The 18,965-nt window shown below is 51.2% G+C and overlaps 1 protein-coding gene across 2 annotated transcripts in view; it reads right to left on the bottom strand.

Moving 5' to 3' along the window:
• MEGF11 (multiple EGF like domains 11) overlaps positions 1–18,965 on the bottom strand; it is a 226,450-nt gene that overhangs the window by 78,744 nt on the left and 128,741 nt on the right. For both annotated transcript variants that reach the window (XM_040643090.1, XM_040643091.1), the window contains exons 5-6: positions 1,955–2,201; positions 536–656 (exon numbers count right to left, since the gene is read on the bottom strand). In XM_040643090.1, coding sequence (XP_040499024.1) covers positions 536–656; positions 1,955–2,201 — 368 coding nt within the window. The remainder of the gene's footprint in view (positions 1–535; positions 657–1,954; positions 2,202–18,965) is intronic.

The following is an 18,965-nucleotide window of genomic DNA, read 5'->3' as shown; positions in this document are numbered from 1 at the left end:
TGGTTCCCAGACACAAGACCTGGATTGGTGGAGGTTGCATCAGAATCACCCGGAACACATGTTAAAATACCAGATTCTGGGCGCGCAGAACCAGGATGTGTGTGTGAGAGAGCTGGGGGTAAAGGCTGGGAATCCGAAGTTCTAGAACTTCGGGGGATCCATCCTCTGCCATCTTCCCTCCTTCTCCCACCTGCTCCCCTGCCCTACGCCACACCCTTTCTGCCACATGTGGCCCAGAGCCCATGGCAGCTCAGGTGAGTACCCATGCCCAAGGACAGAGCTAATCTAGATTTCAGCTCTTTTGAGCGTGAGGGACCACAGGCTCAGAGAGGTTAAGTAACTTGCCATCAGTTCCCACAGCCCTTAGATACAGACGTGATTCAAAGCTGTGTTCACCGACGGTGTCTAGTGACGCCCATGACCACAGACAGGAGGGAGGGTTTTCAGGGTAGGAGAGGAATTTAGCCCCTCAAGGTGTGTGAGGGATGCTCACCCCTCTTACAGTGTCCCACCCAGGTCCTGGGGGCCCACCTACCGTCCAGCCTGGGGGGCAGGCACACTCTCCCGTGATGTGGTGGCAGGTGCCCCCATTCTGGCAAGGGCAGCGCAGCTCACAGTGAGCCCCATGGCTCCCAGGTGGGCACAGCTCCTCACAGCTGCATGGGGAAGCAGAGGCGTTAGACATGGCAGCTCTCAGTCAGAGGGCAGGGCCCCAGGGCCCCAGGGCTCCCTAGGAATTAGTGAGCTCTCAGTGTGAACTGGGCCATGGTTAGCTGAAATGCAGTCCCGCTTCCCGCCAGAAGGGGGAAACAGGGCTCGGATATAACTAACTGGAATGTAGTGTGCTTGGGCCAGTACCTGTGGGATCACTTAAGTGCTTGTAGTGTAAAGAGTATTCTCCTGCGGAGGAAGTCTTCCGGAAGAGGAAGACACTTTACGTGGGTCCTGAGGGTGACGTGAGTTTCACTGGGAGAAGGGAAGGAAGGGCATGTCAGGCAAAAGGAACAGCATGAGTAAAGGCACTGAGAAATGGTTCTCAATCCAGCTTTTAAGAATCTACTTAGATTCTTTAAAGATTCAGAGAGGGAGTATCTGGGGCCTGCCCCACTTCCACGCTCTGGAAGGTTCTCAGCTATCCTAACAGGCTCAGGTGCCCTGCTGAGGTATGAGGGAGGATTCACACAGGATCTTGGCCTTGGGCCTTAGGGCAATGGCCCTGGCCTCCAGCTGGAGCTGGCCTTGCAGCCAGCCAGACATCAGGGCAGGAAACATCCTCAATCAAGGATGTGTCTGTCCCTGGCCAGTGTCCTTGGGGGCCCTCTCAGGATCTAGGGCTATTGGGAGGCCACTGAGCCTTCGACCAGATGGGGAGGAGAACTTCAATCTTGCCTCTGAGGGGGTCTCAATTAAGCAGTCTCGGTGGTCCCCTGTCAGTACAGACTCCAGAAAACTAGAGTGAGGGGCTGTTTGGGGTCTAAGGGGAGAAGGCAGGGGAGAGGAACAGGCACAGTAAATTCCCCGAATTTATGCATACCTGCCCAGGGCCCTCACCCACCTCTTTCTCCAGTGGCCTCAAGGGTCAGACCCAGGGAGCGGGGGCATTTGGGTTATGATCGGAGGAGAATGCCAAGCTAAGGTCTGAGGCGCCCCCGCCCCCGGCCCACAGGAAGGGGGAGGAGTTTAATGAACTCCCGGGGCCATGCTTGGTCTCCGCTTGCACCAGTCACCCTGGGGCCTGGGTGGGAGGGACCTGAGACCTGCGCGGGAGACGCCTGGGCATTTAACCTCTGTAGGACTTGGAGTCACAGCGCGGGAGATCTGACAGCCAGGACTGCCTTAACTTCCTTCTGTGGCGACCACCGGCCCAGCAGTCAGGCGCCAGGGGCGGACTGCGCAGCTGCGGGAGGGAGCGGCCGCCCCGCCCCTCCCCTCGGGCCCCGCGGGCGCTACTCACTAGACTCCGGTGTAGCCCGGCGCGCAGAGGCACTGGCCGGTGCGCGGGTCGCAGCTGGCTCCGTGGCGGCACTGGCACGGCAGCTGGCAGCCCTTGCCGTGGGTGCCGGGCGCGCAGAGCTCCTCGCAGCGCCAGCCGCGGAAGCCGGCCGCACACACGCAGGCGCCCGTGATGGGGTTGCACAGGGCTCCGTTCTGGCACTGGCACCGGTTGCTGCAGTGGGGACCCCAGTGGTCGCTGTCACAGCCTGCAAGAGAGGAGCCGGTCAGCGCTGAGGGAGGCCCCCCGAGGGACTTTCCTTGGGATGCGGGCCAGCATCGATAGCCGAGGGCCTTCCCAGCTCTGCACTGCTCCCCTGGGGTGGGGGCAGCAAGGGCCGTTTGGGTGGATGCTTTGGTGCCTCATAACCTCCACTGGCTCTTGGCTAAGCCACTCCAATAATTAGACGAGCTAAGAAGACTGTTTGTTCAAGGCATCTCCTGGTCAGAGCCACCCCATTCCAACCAGTGCTTCCCTGAAGCCCCTCCCCTGCACTGAAATTCTGGAACCACAAACTCTTTACCTTCCTCTGGCTTTGCTAAATTCTTGGTCAGCTGTCTCTTTCTCTCAGCCAGGCTGTCTCCTGATTTGCCAGCCCTCTTTTCTGTGACCCTACTCACTGCTCCCCTTCTTTGTGCCTCCCCCAGCGCAGCCCCCATCTCTCTCTCTCTTTCCTGCCTCTTTCCCTGTCTTCCTGAAACTCATTAGTTTTCTCACCTCCTGCACCGCAGTCTTGGTGAATCTGTCTTCTACCTCCCTGCACCTCCCCTTGTTGACTCTGTCTCCCTGTCACCCTTCCCATCTCTCTCTTCGCTGCTTCTCCCTTTCAGTAATGCCTCCCGCCCCCAAACCCCATTGCTCCATCTTCAGTTCAATTTCTTTACTTTCCAAGTAGCCAACTTCAGAAGGACCAGGAAAAAGTAATGTTTCCCTGGGAAGGGACAGGGAGCTTTCAAGATCTTTATATGTAATTAAATGTTTCAAAGAGCACTATCTGAACAAGCTTTGCAGAAATTTCCACAGCTATGAAAAGGGCCCGAATGGCAGAGCCCCAGGTAAGTCACCCAGCCTGCTGCCACCTCCCACTCTGACCCTCACTTGGTGCATACAGGACACACAATAACAAGACGTCCTCAAACCATAGCCTCATCCACTTGAGTCCTAGAGTATGGTGGATGTGGAGTTCAAGCATGGACACGGACTGGCACAAATAACGTTCTAGGAGAAGTTCAATGAGAAGATTGCTCCCAGATAAGGAGACCCAGGCAGAGGGCATCTGAAGTGGCCTCTCTCACTTGTCTGCCTATCGGAGTGACCAACTGTCCCGGTTTCAGCACTAACCTCCCACATTCTGAGAAATCCCTCAGTCTTGGGCAAACTGGAATGGCTAGACATCCTACCTCCTGAAGACGAGGAGATGATCAGTTGACCTTTGTGCTCCCGTGATCCTGGGGTTTAGACACCCAGAGAGGAAGGAGGCAGGTGAGTGGGATTGGAGAAGGTGTCACTGGGCAGGCTCAGTATGAACGAAGAGACGGGAGCACTCGAGTGTTGGGCAGGAACAAGAGCACAAGGTTCTAGTGAGGCCAGTGAGTACATGGGATCTTTGTGGACTAAGGCACTGATGGAGGAATCACTCCATCAGCCCCACAAACTCCCCTACACATACCTGCCACTTGCTGAGCAAGGTCAAGTGGTCAATGTCACGGAACCCGACCATCATCCTTTAGTAGATGGAACCAGCCTAGGCCCAAATCCCAATTACCCAGTCTTGCTTTATTCCTTCTTCATCTGTGCCCCAAATATTCATATATATAAGCTGCACCACCAGATTACGAGTAAGTCTCACCCTGCATTTTCTGCCTGGTACTACAGTGAGTGAGGCAAAATCAAGTCCAGAAGCCAAAAGCCATCTTGAGAAATAAGAACGAAGCTGGAGGCATCACGCTTCCTGATTTCATACTGTATTACAAAGCTATAGTAATCAAAACAGTGTGGTATTGGCATAAAAAAAGACACATGGATCAATAGAACAGAACAGAGCCCAGAAATAAACCCATGCATATACGGTCCATTAACTTATGACAAAGGAGCCAAGAATATACAGTGGGGAAAGGACAGTCTCTTCAATAAATGGTGTCAGGAAAACTGGACAGCCACGCACAAGAGAATGAAACTTGACCACTATTTTACATCATACACAAACGTTGACTCAAAATGGAGTTAAGACCAAAGTGTAGGGGTGGCTGGGTGGCTCAGCCATTAAGTGTCTGCCTTCGGCACAGGTCATGATCCCAGGATCTTGGGATCAAGCCCCACATCGGGCTCCCTGCTCAGCAGGAAGACTGCTTCTCCCTCTCACACCCCTTGCTTGTGTTCCCTCTCTCATTGTCTCTCTCTGTCAAATAAATAAATAAAATCTAAAAAAAAAAAAAAAAAAAAAGACCGAAGTGTAAGACCTGAAACCATAAAACTCCTAGAGGAAAACATAGGTGGTGAGCTCTTGACATAGGTCTTGTGATGATTTTCTGGATTTGACACTAAAAGCAAAGGCAACAAAAGCAAAAACAAGTGGGTCTACATCAAACTAAAAAGCTTCTGCACAGCAAAGGAAACCATCAACAAAATGAAAAGGAGCCTAATGAATGGGAGAAAACATTTGCAAATCGCGTAACTGACAAAGGATTAACATTCAAAATATATAAAGAACTCAACAGAACAACTCAATAGCAAAAAACCAAACGATCTGATTAAAAAATGGGCAAAAGGTCTGAATAGACATTTTTACAAAGAAGACGTACAGATAGCCAATGGGCATACGAAAAGGTGCTTAACATCACTAATCATCAGGGAAATGCAAATCAAAACCACAATGAGACATCACCTCATACCTATGAGAAGGGCTAGTATCAAAAGACAAGAAATAACAAGTGTTGGCGGAGATGTGGAGGAAAGGGAACCCTTGTGCGTTGTCAGTGGGAATGGAAATTAGTGCAACCACTCTGGAAAACAGTATGGAGGCTCCTCAAAAAATTAAAAGTAGAGCTATCATATGATCCAGTAATTCCACCTCTGGGTATTTATCCAAAGGAAATGAAAACACTAACTCAAGAAGATATCTGCACCCCTGTGTTCACTGCAGCATTATTTACAATAGCCAAGACATGGAAGCAACCTAAGGGTCCACTGATGGATGGATGAATGGATAAAGATGTGGTGTATATACACACACACACACATACAATATAATACACACACACACACACAATGTAACACACACACACACACACACACACACACACACACAATGGAATATCATTCAGCCACTAAAGAAGGAAATCCTGTCATTTGTGACAACACGGATGGACCTTGAGGACATTATGCTAAATGAAATAAGTCAGACAGAGAAAGACAAACACCGTATGATTTCACTTATGTGGAATCTAAAAAACAAAGAACAGACAAGAACCAGGCTCATAGATGCAAAGAACAGATTGCTGGTTATCAGAGGTGGGGCGTAGGAAGTGGGTGAAATGGGTGAAGGTGATCAGAAGGGACAAAGCTCTAGTTATAAAATAAACAAACCATGGGGAGGTAATGTGCAGCATGGTGACTCTAGCTAATATTGCTGTATAATTAATAATACATGAAAGATGCTAAGAGGAGATCTTAAAGTTTCTCATCATAAGAAAAAAATGTGTAAGTATGTATGGTGACAGATGTTAACTAGACTTCTGGTGATCATTTAACAATATATACAAATGGGGAATCATTACGTTATATACCTGAAACTAACATATCAATTATATCTCAATTAAAAAAAATCAAGTCCAGTTATAGTTACAACCTCTACCCACACTGGAAGAGGTTCACGGGACCTAGAGTGATGGAGTACCCAGCAGTCGGTGTCCCCCACCTCACCCACTCTCTGGGACATGTATCAGCAAGCAGAAAGACTAGCCGAATTACCTACTATACCATTTCTCTCTCTCTTTTTGTTGCCAAGCACACGTAGTTGAATTCCCATAAATTTAATGTATCTATGATGTGACTCCATTGTAATGATAATGACAACCCCATTTTAAATGCTCACTTGTGACATTGAAAACCCGGTAAGTCAGGTTTTATTACTCTCCATTTTACAGATGGGGAAATAAAGGGTCAGAGAGGTTAAGTGATGGCCCAAGGTTATGGTCAAGGGCGGGCTCAGGTCTGGCTCCAGCAATCTCCACTGCTGGTAAATGGGACACTTTCTGAATGATGATTGTGAGGACAGAAACTCTGAGGTGCGAGTGCAGAGACACCATGTGGGTTAGCCACTTCCTCTCTGCTTATCACTGGGGACAACCCCAAGATCCAGAACAAGGGATTCCCTTCATTGTCAGGGCCACAGTTACTGCCCTCAGACCTTGACTCTGAAGGAAACTGTTAGAGTCCAAAGCCAGTTTGTCCTTGGTACATCCCAGGGCTACACTTTGCTTATCAGAGGTGACCTCCATTCTCTGTGGCACAGCCAAACCCCCAAACTGTAGGGCGTGCAGTCTCGTGGGGATGGAGATGTTAAAGCAGCGTTGAAGGTATACCGCAGACGTGCTATCGTAGGCATTGTTCCGGACAACATAGAAGGGCATGGGTGAGTTTGAGTCCAGACTGGGGGGATTAGAGAATATGTCCTCAAAGAAGAGACTGGAAGGAGGGGAGAGCATGGGGAATGATCTATTCTCTCTCTATATATTCCTAAGTGAAGGAACTGATACGTGTGAAAGCCTAGAGCTGGGAAAAAGCAAGACGTGGGAGAAAATTTTAAAACGTATGTGTGTCTGGAGTATAGACTTTCAGGGAGAGCAAGGTATAGGTGGGGCAGCTTCCTGGGCAGAGTCTCAGGTCCCGGGGCTTTGTGAGCTGTGTTCTGGGGTGCTGACTTCCTGCAATGGCAGCCGGGGAGCTCTGGCTGTGCTGCAAGCAGGGGACAGACATGATTAGGTGTGGCCGTAGAAAGACTGTGCTGGTGAGAACAGATGTGTGAGCAGGAGAGATGGAGCGACAGTGGGGTCAGGGGGACCAGCTGTTAGAGTAGCAAAGAGACGGTGGTGGCCTTGACTAAGGTAGTAGCACTGGGATGGAGGGAAGGGGACAGATTCCAGCTGTATTGATGAGGTACAAGCAGCAAGGACTTGGTGACCAATGGGGCACTGGGGGAAGGAAGAAGAGGGAGGAAGGATGTCAGCCCAGCTCAGTCTTGGGCTGCTGGGTGGATATTGGTGCCACTAACCCTAACTCTTTATGCGAATCACAAGGGGAAGAGCCATGACGTTGGGGGAAAGAGAACAACGTTAATCTTGGTCACTGAGCCTGAGGTGTCTAAGCGGCATCCAGGAAGGCATTCAGAAGCCATTCACTTACCACTAACTGATGCACTACTGCTTAGGAGCTTTCGTTCTTCTCTTTGTCCACTGCTGGCAAGTGTCCTGCCCTCTTGGAACATACAGTCCAGTGGGACAGAGACGCTGGAGCGGCATATGTGGCACGCAGTGGAATGCAGCAAGGACGATTTGAGAAGTCAGAGAAGCGCAGATAAACACAATTCCATGAAACCCGACAATCTGGGTTCCCAGGGTGACTGTGCGTATATACACACGTCTCAATTTGTGTCCGTGCGTATGTTTTATGGAGCTCCTAAAAATACCTATAAAGAGCTTCATATCACAGTTGGAAACCATGGAAACAAACAGAAAACATCTCTGGACTTCAAAAAAAGTAAAGCATTTGCTATATTAACGGAGCCATTAATACAGGGGCGAATAGCCCCGCGAATCCAAGTTGACAGGAAGAGGTTACATTCAATTTAGAATATTCTGATTAGGGAAGCAGGGAAGTGTGTAATCCGTTCCATATAAATTTCCCTTCAGAGTGCTTAAATGAAAAAAAAAAAGTTAGGGTTCACAGGGATAAGCTTCAGTTATCTAGAAAATCCACTTAAAAACACCTCATTCCCCAGCAATGACAGAGAAATGAGGCAGAGCTGTGGCGAGTCAATTATCTTCCCTGGTGAAGGTGAATAAAAACTATGGTCATTAAAATTACAACAGGACTTTGCATTCTTTCACAGATACTCACAAACACTTTTCCAATTTGGCCTTGGAATGTCACCCCCTCACCCACTCTGTCTGTCACAGATGTTTCTCTCTCATTATTTCTGGCTTTGGCTGATGTTTCAAGTAGATGTATCCTCTCTGGGCAACTACTGCATGGCCTGGCTTGTTTTGTTCCTTCAAGCTGGCCAACTCACCTCCCCTTTCCCGGTCAGCGCCTCTCCCCGCTGACCTCTTTTAGACTTCAGGGTCCAGGGCTAATGTGTTCCTGGCTCACTTCATTCCTACAACAGCCCGTTTGCAAGGGATGCTTTATGATCTCCGTTTTGTAGATCGGGATCTGGAGGCCCAGAGAGGTGACATAACTTGTCCAAAGTCACACAGCTGCAGAGTGACTGGGCATTTGAGCTCCTAACCACTGCTGTCCTGCCGAGTGCGGTCTGGTGTTGATGGAAGAGGGGACATGGGATACTGGCAGCCAGCCTGGCTTTAAACAGCCCTCTTGGATCATTCACAAAGTGATGAGAAAGCAGAGGCTCATCTGTCGCTGGTACTTTTTTTTTTTTTTTAAGATTTTTAAAATTTATTTGACAGAGGGACAGCAAGAGAAGGAACACAAGCAGGGGCAGAGACAGAGGGAGAAGCAGGCTTCCCACTGAGCAGGGAGCCCCGATGCAGGTGCAGGACTCGATCCCCGGCCCCCGGGGTTCATGACCTGAGCTGAAGACAGACGCTTAACGACTGAGCCACCCAGGCGCCCATCACAGGTACTTTTATTCACGGTTTTGTGTGTGTGCGAATGGCCGTCGCAGGTCCCAGGTTTTCCATGGCTGGCCCTCATTCTCCTAATTTTATTCTCTCAAGATTATTTATTTAGAACTTTTTCTATCGTATAAAATATATATTGTGCCATTTTTAATCATTTCTAAGCATACGATTCAGTGACATTAATTATATTCAGTGTTGTGCAACTGTCACCACCATTTCTTAGACTTTTCCGCCCCCCCCCCAACAGAAACTCTGTACCCATTCAGTCACAGCTCCCTGTTCCTCCTCCCTCCAGCCTCTGGTAGCCTCCTATCTCCTTTCTGTCTCTGTGATTTTGCCTAGTCTGGATATTTTATATAAGTAGAACCATATATTCGTCTTTTGTGACTGGCTTATTTCAAGTAGCATAATGTTTCAAGGTTCATCTATGTTGGAGCCTGTGTGAGAAGCTCCTTCCTTTTTAAGGCTCAATGGTATTATTCTATTGTCTAAATATGCCTCATTTTGCTCATCTGTTTCTCTGTCGATGGACGCTTGGGTTGTTTCCACATTTTGGCTGTTGTGAATAGTGCTGTCATAAACACTGGGGTACAATATCTTTTTGAGTCCCTGAAGATCATTTATTAAAGGCACAACGATGTTTTCATGCCTTCATTGACTCTCTGTTAGGAACAATAACTTGGCTGACCATTGCTTTCTGTCACCACTGCTTTCTAAGCAGGCTTTATGTACCTTGTGTCCAGTCTCTTCCGTTAAGCTTGGAGATTCCGTGGGTTGCAGCAGGGGGAGCTGGCGGGGAGCTGGGGTGTGCCCTTGTTCGTAGCTGCCCTGTCCCCAACATGCACACAGTCTCCCCCAGCATCCGGCCCAGAGCTGGGCACAGGAAGAGCCGTCAGCCATCCCACAAGGGCGCCTGGCCAGCGCTTTTCCATCAGCCAAAGAGCCTTCTCTCAGGTGCTTGGGAGGGTTCACTTTCTCAGATGATTGTTCTTGGCCTGGCTGCAATTAGCATCACCCTGGGAGGGTTTTAAAAAAACACCCGGGGCGCCTGGGTGGCACAGCGGTTAAGCGTCTGCCTTCGGCTCAGGGCGTGATCCCGGCGTTATGGGATCGAGCCCCACATCAGGCTCCTCTGCTATGAGCCTGCTTCTTTCTCTCCCACTCCCCCTGCTTGTGTTTCCTCTCTCGCTGGCTCTCTCTCTCTCTGTCGAATAAATAAATAAAATCTTAAAAAAAAAAAACCAAAAACACTCATGCCTGGCCTTCACCCCTGGACATTCTGATTTAATTATTCCAGGGTGGTGGGGGCCCAAGCGTAGGTCCTTTTCAAAAGTGCAGCTGGCAAGAACTACTGTCCTTCTGGTGACCTGCGTTCTCATTGGTCCTCTCAGAGACGGGCAGGAGGATGCTGGACCCAAGGTGGGAGGGGAGAGATACGTGGTTCTTTCCATTCCACAGATAGGAATCCTGAGACCCAGCCGGGCGGAGAATCAGCTGCTGACATGACTGTCAAATGTTTAGAAATGAACTTGGGGGGGCGCCTGGGTGGCACAGCGGTTAAGCGTCTGCCTTCGGCTCAGGGCGTGATCCCAGCGTTATGGGATCGAGCCCCACATCAGGCTCCTCTGCTATGAGCCTGCTTCTTCCTCTCCCACTCCCCCTGCTTGTGTTCCCTCTCTCGCTGGCTGTCTCTATCCTGTCGAATAAATAAATTAAATCTTTAAAAAAAAAAAAAAGAAATGAACTTGGGATCCACTGACCCTGAGCTGCCCTGGCCTGTGCTAGAGCCTGGGCCAAGGCCTCCCCACCCACCTTTAGCAATAATCAGAGCACCTCCGAGGAATGGTCCCCATGCCCCCGCCCACCCCAAGAAGCTGGAGGGGGAGCTGACGCGTCATGGAATTGCTCCTGAGTTTACAGGGCAGCGGGCCCAGGGGCAGAGATGGAGCCCAGCAGCCTGAAACCATTCCAGTTGATAATAAAGTGACTTCCCAGTGAGGGAGGCCATTTGTCAACTGGCTTGCCCTAATAAAAGCACAGACAAATTCTCAGAGGCAGAGCGCCCCACTCCTTTCAGGCCTGAGCTTCAATTCTGAGGGTGCGCTGAGGCTGAGTCACAGGGGCAATCAGGGGCAGCCCCCGCCCTCTCTGGGCCTGTTTGCTCATCTGGAAAACAACAGATTTGGGACCAGTGGTTTTTGCTTAGAGTAGGTCACCCTCCCCAAGAGAGCATCGGGAAATGGGGGGAGGGAGGGATTAGGTTGTCACGAATGATCAGGGACTGTCCTGCACGATGAAGAGCTATGCTCCCCAATGCCAGTGGTGCTCTCATTAAAGACACCAGTCAGTCAATTCTGGGGTCTCTTCCAGCCTTGATATTACGTGAGTCTATGCTCTGTTGCTAAATGTCCCCACTTGAGAAGCAGGCCAGAGGGCGCAGGGGTGAGAGGTGTGCTTGTCCTCGTGTAGAGAAGAAAAACTCAAGGTGGCTACCCAGCCTCTGAGCTGAGCCACCCCTCAGCTCCCTATCTTTCCGCCACTTAGACTGTTGGAATTAAGTATTAATAGACCAAGGTGCCATAGATTAAAACCCAAATCTCCTGACGCAGTCCCTAAGCCAGAAGATGCTGACAGCACAGGATTATAATGACGCATCATTAGCTCTCAGTGATCTATTTATTACACTTGTTACTTACTCTGTTACTTAACCACATTATCGATATCTTCCTTAAGCCTCTGAAGAGAGGTGGGCTTCGCAGGGGCTGCCCAAGATGCAGAGCGCACCTCCACGTCCTGCTGGTTTCCCAGGGCGCAGGCACGGAGGGAGAAACACGCATGCGCGGGAAAACCCCGCCGCCCGCCCGCTCCCATGCGTCAGCGGCGTCCTCACCTGGGTTATTCACACCGGTTCCCCTTATGGCCCCGTGCCGCTTATTGGTCCCTAGGCTTGTTCGAAAGAGGATTTGAGGCGAACCACATAAGGTGGGATTATTACCCCATGTTCCAGCTGAGAAAACTGAGGTTCAGAGACTTTAAATAACTAAACTGAGGCGTATCAATTTTGGCACTTATTTTGAGCCAGAAAATTCTTTGTTGTAGGGGCGGTCCCATGGAGGATGTTTAGCAGCACCCCGGGCTTCCACCCCCTGGATGCCGGCAGCAAACCCTCCTTCACAATTCCGGCAACCAAAAATGTCTCCAGCTATTGACAAACGTCCCCTCGGGGACAAAATCACCCCTGATGATGAAAGGCAGTGTTGAGAGTCTGCCCCTGCCTCTCTTACTGCTAGGCTTTAGAAGTCCTCTCTAAGCACATTTTACAGGTCAGGAAACTGGGCCAGAGAGGCTGAGTGTCTTGCCTGTGGCCACACAGCTAATGCAGCAAAGAGCTGGACTGGAAACCAGCTGGCCATGTTGATCGAGGGCTCTTTGCATCCCACCGTATTAGCTTCTGGGAGATCAGTTAGGTTCATTTATCACTTGTCAAACAATTTTTGAGCACCTACTATGTTCTCGATGCTGAGAAGCCCACAGTTAGTTTGAGAAACAGACAAGCAAATGAGAAATGTGGACCCATTGGGACATGGAGTGACTAGCAGATGCTGGGTGAGCTGTGCGGGGGCAGCTACAATCGGGAAGGGTGCCCCACGGTCAGGGCAGGGGTCAGGAGACCCAGGAGGGTCTTGAGGTAGCAGGGCAGGAGGAGGGAACGAAGCCAGCAGGTACCTTAAAAAGCCGAGAGCAAAGACGGTCACTTCCCCTCCTTTCCTTCCTCATCTCCATCACCACGGCCTCAACCACAGTTCTAGGCACCCAAGTCCACTTTAACCAGATGTCATCAAGCCATCAAAATATCCAGAGGGAGTGAGAGATGCAGTAACTCCATTCTATCAGGGCCCTGCGTCTTGCCATGGAAAGATGCATCTGGAAGCCCGTGCTGGGCCCTGGCTTCAAGATATCGCCGAGTCTGCCCAGCATTCCACCATGAGGACTCCACTCCTCAGGATGGGCAGGGCTCCCCTACTGAAATGCACATCACCCACGTTTGTGTCAGGGGTGTGTGTGTGTCAGTCACAACATGAGGCATTATCAGCCACTAATACCCCAGTTATCTGTTAACATCTGAGCGGCAGTTAGCAGACCTGGGAGCCAGATTAGGAAGGGGGTGTGTGTGTGTGAATCTACTTTAGGAGAGAGGGGATGGGAAGGTATAAAAGTCAAATTTATCAACTTCACAGGACTGCTCTAGATACAGAATGCCAGAACACTGGGTGGACAGGTGATGAAAACTAGGCCCTGGGTACTTTATAGTACCTCATTTGTTCAATTCGAGCCACAACTCCTCAGGGTAGCTATAATTAGCCCCATTTTACAGAGGGAGGAAGCAAGACGAGGTGTGGTTAGGTGACTAGCTCATGACCTCACAGCCAGAACGATCTGTGGCCTGTTTCTCAAGTGGGGACATTTAACACGAATGCCTTGAACTGCAGAGTACCAGGCGTGACACGCAGCAAAGCTGGAACACAGGAGTTCATTTACACCTGTGCTCTGCTCATACGGAAGAGGATCTTGAGAGCCAGAGAGGGCAGGGAGCCGTCCAGTTTGCTGGTGGGCAAGAGGCAGGAGAGGGTGAGACTCGGGACCCATGTGAAGCCCCTAGGCCACGCTAAGCAGAGAGGCTGACGCAGAATCCATGGGCTCCTGGTGCCACCAGTCCCTTCCTTTCCAGAGCCCAAGTCAGGGGGACCATCCCGCCCTTCAGCCCTAGGCTATACCCCTCTCTGGGATAAATGTACCTCGGTGATCCCAGCACTTTTAGCTCATACATTTCAGTGATGGGGTCAGTGAGGCCCAGGGTGAGAGGTAAGGTGGTGACCGTCCCCAAATGGATCCAGGGGCGGACCAGAGCTGGTGTGTCCTCAGCTCTGCTTAAAACCTACCCCCCTACCTGCACGGGCTTTTAATGAGGCTCAGCTCCTGGCTGCCTGGCTCCTTCTGATCTGCCCGCATCACTGCCTTTGAAGCTTCCCAGCCCCAAAGACCATTTATCTCCACAATTTGCCTAGAAAGCCTCATAAATCATGTCTGTGCACAAAGGAATTACCTCTTTGGAAGAGCTTTCAAAGGCAGCCAGCAAAGGCACCACAGACCCGCCGAGAGGACCAGCGCTTTGGCCCCGCACCCACCCTCCCCAGCGTGGCCCAGGCCTCACCTCGCGTTCAAAGCTCCTGAGCAAACTCTGGGCTGGGGATGGCGGGGGGGGGGGGCTGTTGGGGATCAAAGGGAATTTGGTGAAGCTCCAGAGGGTGGGAGGAGAGCCGCACATGTGAGCTCTGAGGGAGATGAACTCACAGTTGGAGCAGGAAAGGATACAGGAAGGTCACAGGGCCCAAGCTGGTTTCCCGTGAGAAGTGAACTCAGTCCACAGCCTTGCCTACTATTTTCCCATCATTCCGTGTCATCCCAACTTTCTCCAAACAGTGAAGTCTGGGCTAGTGGAAAGAGCCTCTCTCTGCCTGTCACGGCTCTGGGCAAGGTACCACCCTTCCAGGCCTCAGCATCTCCCTTGGCAAAGAGACAGGATTAGTCCAGATGGGTGGGTGTCAAGCGGGGACCCATGGAGTCCAGAGGGGTCCTGTGTGTGGGGCAGGGGTCGGGGCCCTGCCAGGGGCTTCACAGCTGCTGTGCTTTGCTGGGTTTTCACAAAAGGACAAAGGATTAAGCAGCTCGAGGTTGGTGTGAGAAGGTAAAAACCCAATTTCCAAGATCCTTTTTGCCTTTCGAAGTCTGTGTTTCATTCCCCGCACGGTCAGAAAGTTATTCCACAAGTCTGAGGAATTTCTCGCTGCCATGTAAAGAAATTTCTTTTCCCTCATCCACTCACTCACTGAGCAGCCACTTCAGGGCCCAGCACTGCCACGGACGCTCATGCGAAAGGAGCCAAAGCGGGGCTCAAAGTGTCTTTCTCTAAGGAACTTCCCGTCTGGCACTGTGGCCAGATCCCCACAGGGAAGACACAGGAAGCAGAGAGAGGAAGTAAAAGCTATGGGCAGAGAGCAGAGCCTGGCTCTCTGGCGAGCCCGCAAAAAACTAGAGCCTCGTTCCACCTGTCCTATTCATAATGGCAACGGGGGTCTTATCAGGTGGGACGGGGGAGAGAGGGAGGTGGGGTTGTGCTGAAGCTGTTCCAGCAGTTCGTTAGCGGTTCAAGGCACCAGGGAGGGGTAAAGCCAGTTGAGGTAGTCTGGATCCGGGCAGCCTGGAGAGACCTGTTGAAAGCCAGAAGAAGGCTGTGGGCCAGGGGCAGGATGGGCTGGAACCCTCCACCCGGCCGCTCCTCCTGGCAGTTACTGCCACACCTCAGGGGCCTGGTGGAAGGCTGTTGTCGCCAGCAGACACGCTGGCTCCTCCGGCTGTCCTGCCGTGCTCATACTGCAATCGTCCTAGTGAAGAAGATTCACCTCTGAGCCACTTTTTCTTTTGGCAGGGGCAGTGCCTAGAGCCGACTGGTGTCCCGGTGCTTTGGATCCAGTGGGCTGACATTTATTGAAAACCAATTAGATATAAGGTCCAGACTGGGTGGGGCTTCAAAAGGGCCTGGTCTGTCCCCCGGGGCCACGAGTGATCAAAGTCAGGTTCACCTGCATCAGAGTGCAGTCGGGAGGCTGGGGGTGAGGCCGGGAAGGGGTTAATCTGCCCAGGAAGGCCTTCTGGCACAAGGGGGATCTGATGTAGGACCTAGGAGGACGGCAAAGGCAAAGGGAGGGAGACTTCAGGACGGACAGCGATCTGGACAGGAGGACAGCACACAACCCCAGCAGCAGAGGGCCAGGGAAGTGGGTGGAGGAGTTTGTTTCATTGAAGGAAGGCTGGATCACTGCTTCTCAAACTCTCCGTGGGGAAGGACCAGCTTGGCTTGCTTTGTTTTGTTTCCCATCACAGATACACAACCGTTACCGAGCATGACTTTTATCACACCATGTGGCACTCCCCGTGCGACTCTGATGACACTCAGGCTATGCCCCGTCCAGCAGAGCAGTCCGTCACCCGGGGGCGGGGCTCCCACAGCAGTGTCTAAATTGTGGTAAGTTTCTAAACGTTTACTCTCAACTTCTTACTCATTTCAATTACGACTCCTGGGCCCCCTGGAATGGCACTGGGCTAGCACACAGCTCAGAGGAGGGATGGAGAGCCAGCCAAGGCAGGGTTACGGCAGGTTTCCTGGAGATCCGGTTGTGTAAGATTTCTGTCCTCTCTGTCTCCTTTGGGGAGTCCGGTGGACTCCAAGGGGCTGCTGTGCCGCCTAAAACACCAGGAACTTGGGAATGATGAAGGTAACCAAGGTGACACCAAGAATACTAACTGGCGGAGCAGGGGCCCCACCAATCAGAACGGCCTTGCAGTGTTCTAGCCGGAGCCTAGCGGCCAACCGGGAGGGGGTGCTGTCAAGGGGGCGGGGGAGGGAGCACTGTCTGAGAGCTCCACAATTATCTTATCTAGTCCTTCCAACGACCCTACAGTCTCCATTTCCAGATGAAGAAACTGAGGCACAGAGAGGTAATGCCCTGCATAAGCAGAGCGTCCCGCTGTTGCCGTCTTGGGAAAGCACTATTCTCCGTCCCCTTCCAGCCTCTGCCTCCAGCTGGGAGTTATAGACTAACCAGTGATAATCCAGGCCCCTCTGCCGAGTTTCTGTGCGGTCTTAGGCAAACTGTATCCCCTCTTTGGACCTCCATTTCCCCCACTGTACAATAAAGAGCGTAGAACAAGATAAGCCCAAGTGGCCTTCCATTTCGGGCCCCTGAACTCTCTGAGTCACCTGGAAGAACTTGAAGAGACAAAGACACAGGTATGTGGAGAGCCGCAAACCCAAAGGAGGGGGCCAAGTGTTGAAACTTAGAGCACGTGTGTGTGCTCCGAATCTCTGCTCATGGAAGCTCGCCTGAATTACCGGCATGAATGGAATTTTCCCAACAAGGACAACGAATGCAGGTTTGTCTCACTTCATGCAACCATTCTTCTAAGTCTTTGTGCAATTCACTCGCTATTTGGAATAACCCTGCTTATCAGTACACTTTTGACCTTCTGAATGACCTCTATGCTGACAGGTATTCAAGGCAAAGCTTGGCAATCCCATTGCTCAGATGGATAGACTGAAGCCCAGAGCAGTGAAGCAGCTTGCCCAAGGCTACTTACTGGTCTAGTTAGCAGGAGAGCTGAGACTCCAGGTCTTCAGGCTCTGATCCCACCCCACCGTTCTCCCTGGTACCGCTTCCCCAGTGCGGTCATTTAACACAGAGCCTACCTATCCGCAGCAGGCCTTAGCTCTTTGATGTTTGGAGTCTCTGGGTATTGGTGTCATTTGTGTCATGGCCCATTTGTCCCTGTTACAGGGAGGGACTTTGAGGGCAGCTCCTAGCTGGGCCTGCCAGTCAGATAGAGGACACTCTATCACTGCTGGGTGAGGACCTCTGGGCTCCCTGGAGAGAGGAGGCCTGAGGGCGAGTGACAAATGGCCTTCTGGTCTATTGAGAGTTATTACCAAGGACAGGGACTGGCTGCTCCTGGGATCTGCTAAGGAGGAAGCCAAGGAAAGACACGTGTGCTGCAGTTGGAGGTCTGCTGAGTTGTCCGTTTGCTCCTTCACTCTGTAAAACTTTAACGAATGCTTACTACGTGCCAGACACTGGGGATCAAGTGGGGAATAAAACACCCATAGAACCTTCCCGGAGCTAACAGTACAGCGACAGAGAAAGACAGTAAGCAAATGAAGTCCTCTGCTTTGGCCTCTGCTCAAGTCATGCCTCCTCATCGCTAAGTTCTCTCTCCCCAGAGAGAACTTTCTTTTTTCCCCCAGAACTTATTTGATCTGATATTATATAATCACCGCATCATATATTTATTTTCATCTTTTTTTTTTTTAATTATCTGGGACTCCCTTTAGAATGTCAGCTCCTTTAGGGCCAAGGCTTTATTTTATTGACTGTTGTATCCCCCGTTCCTAGAACGACGTCTGGTCTCTGGTCAATGCTCAATAAATATTTGCCGAACAAGCGAATGGATTACCAAGTAAATATGTAATTAGAAGTTGCAGTAAGGGTATGAAGGTCCAAATAAGAGCTTGATAGTAAACAAGGGGACTTCCTTTCAGCTGGGAGATCAAGGAGAGCCTTTCTGAGGAGGTGTCATTTAGGTGGAGAGCTGAAGGAAGGATGGGAAGGAGGCAGTTGTGGGAAGAGCNGGAGGTCAAAGCCTTCCAGGTAAAAGAGCAGTGACAAATGTCCTGAGGTGAGCAGAGTCAAGGCACGGATGCGGGCAGCACAGCTGGGGCACTGTGAGAGCAATCAGAGAGGGAAAGGACTCGGCATGAGTCAACAGGGCCAGACCACACCTGGCACGGCAGAAAGCCGGGATTTTAAGAGTGATGGGAAGCTCCTAAAGGGTTCTATCATGATTCAATGCCAGTCATAAAGTTGGACTTCCCTGGGAGCAGGAATTGCAACCCTGGGCCAGGAGAGACATGGTCCCTCATCATCATCCTGGGTAAGCCAGGACTTTCCTGGCCTAGAAAGGAAGGGGGGAGGGGGAGAGAAAGAAGGGGGAGGAGTCAGCGGTGGGGAGAGATTTGCTCACAGCACTGCCTGCTGCCAATGAGATCTCCCCACCCCTGTGCCAGGCAGGAGACAGCTGGGGAGGGGCATGACTGGGGAGGAGAATCAGTCGGGGCAGCTAAGTACACTCTGGCATCCAGGTGATTCAGAAAATGTGCTGACAGTTGTACACAAGCTGAGATCTCATAAATTACACCCTTGTCTCCCCCCAGGAGAGGCAGAGACCTTGCTAAATATAGCTCCCCTTACTGTTATTTATGTCTCTGGGTGCCAAGCAGGGACCCCTGAAGCCTGTCTCACCCATCACTAACTGTGGGTGTCGCGTTTGCCAGAAGCTGGAGAGGTGAGAGGGCTGGACACAGGATGGGTGGGCCCCGTGTGCCACTGAGAACCGTGGGGAGGATCCCAGGGTTGCAGGGAAGCATAGGGCCACTCTGGCAGCTGATATCCCAGTCAGTTAGCTGCTCAGGAACATGGCCAGCACATGAGCAAATGGGATGG

Source organism: Ursus maritimus, unplaced genomic scaffold, assembly GCF_017311325.1.
Source record: "Ursus maritimus isolate PB19 unplaced genomic scaffold, ASM1731132v1 scaffold_27, whole genome shotgun sequence".
Classification (NCBI taxonomy): Eukaryota; Metazoa; Chordata; class Mammalia; order Carnivora; family Ursidae; genus Ursus; species Ursus maritimus.
This window is presented reverse-complemented; position numbering and strand designations above follow the sequence as displayed.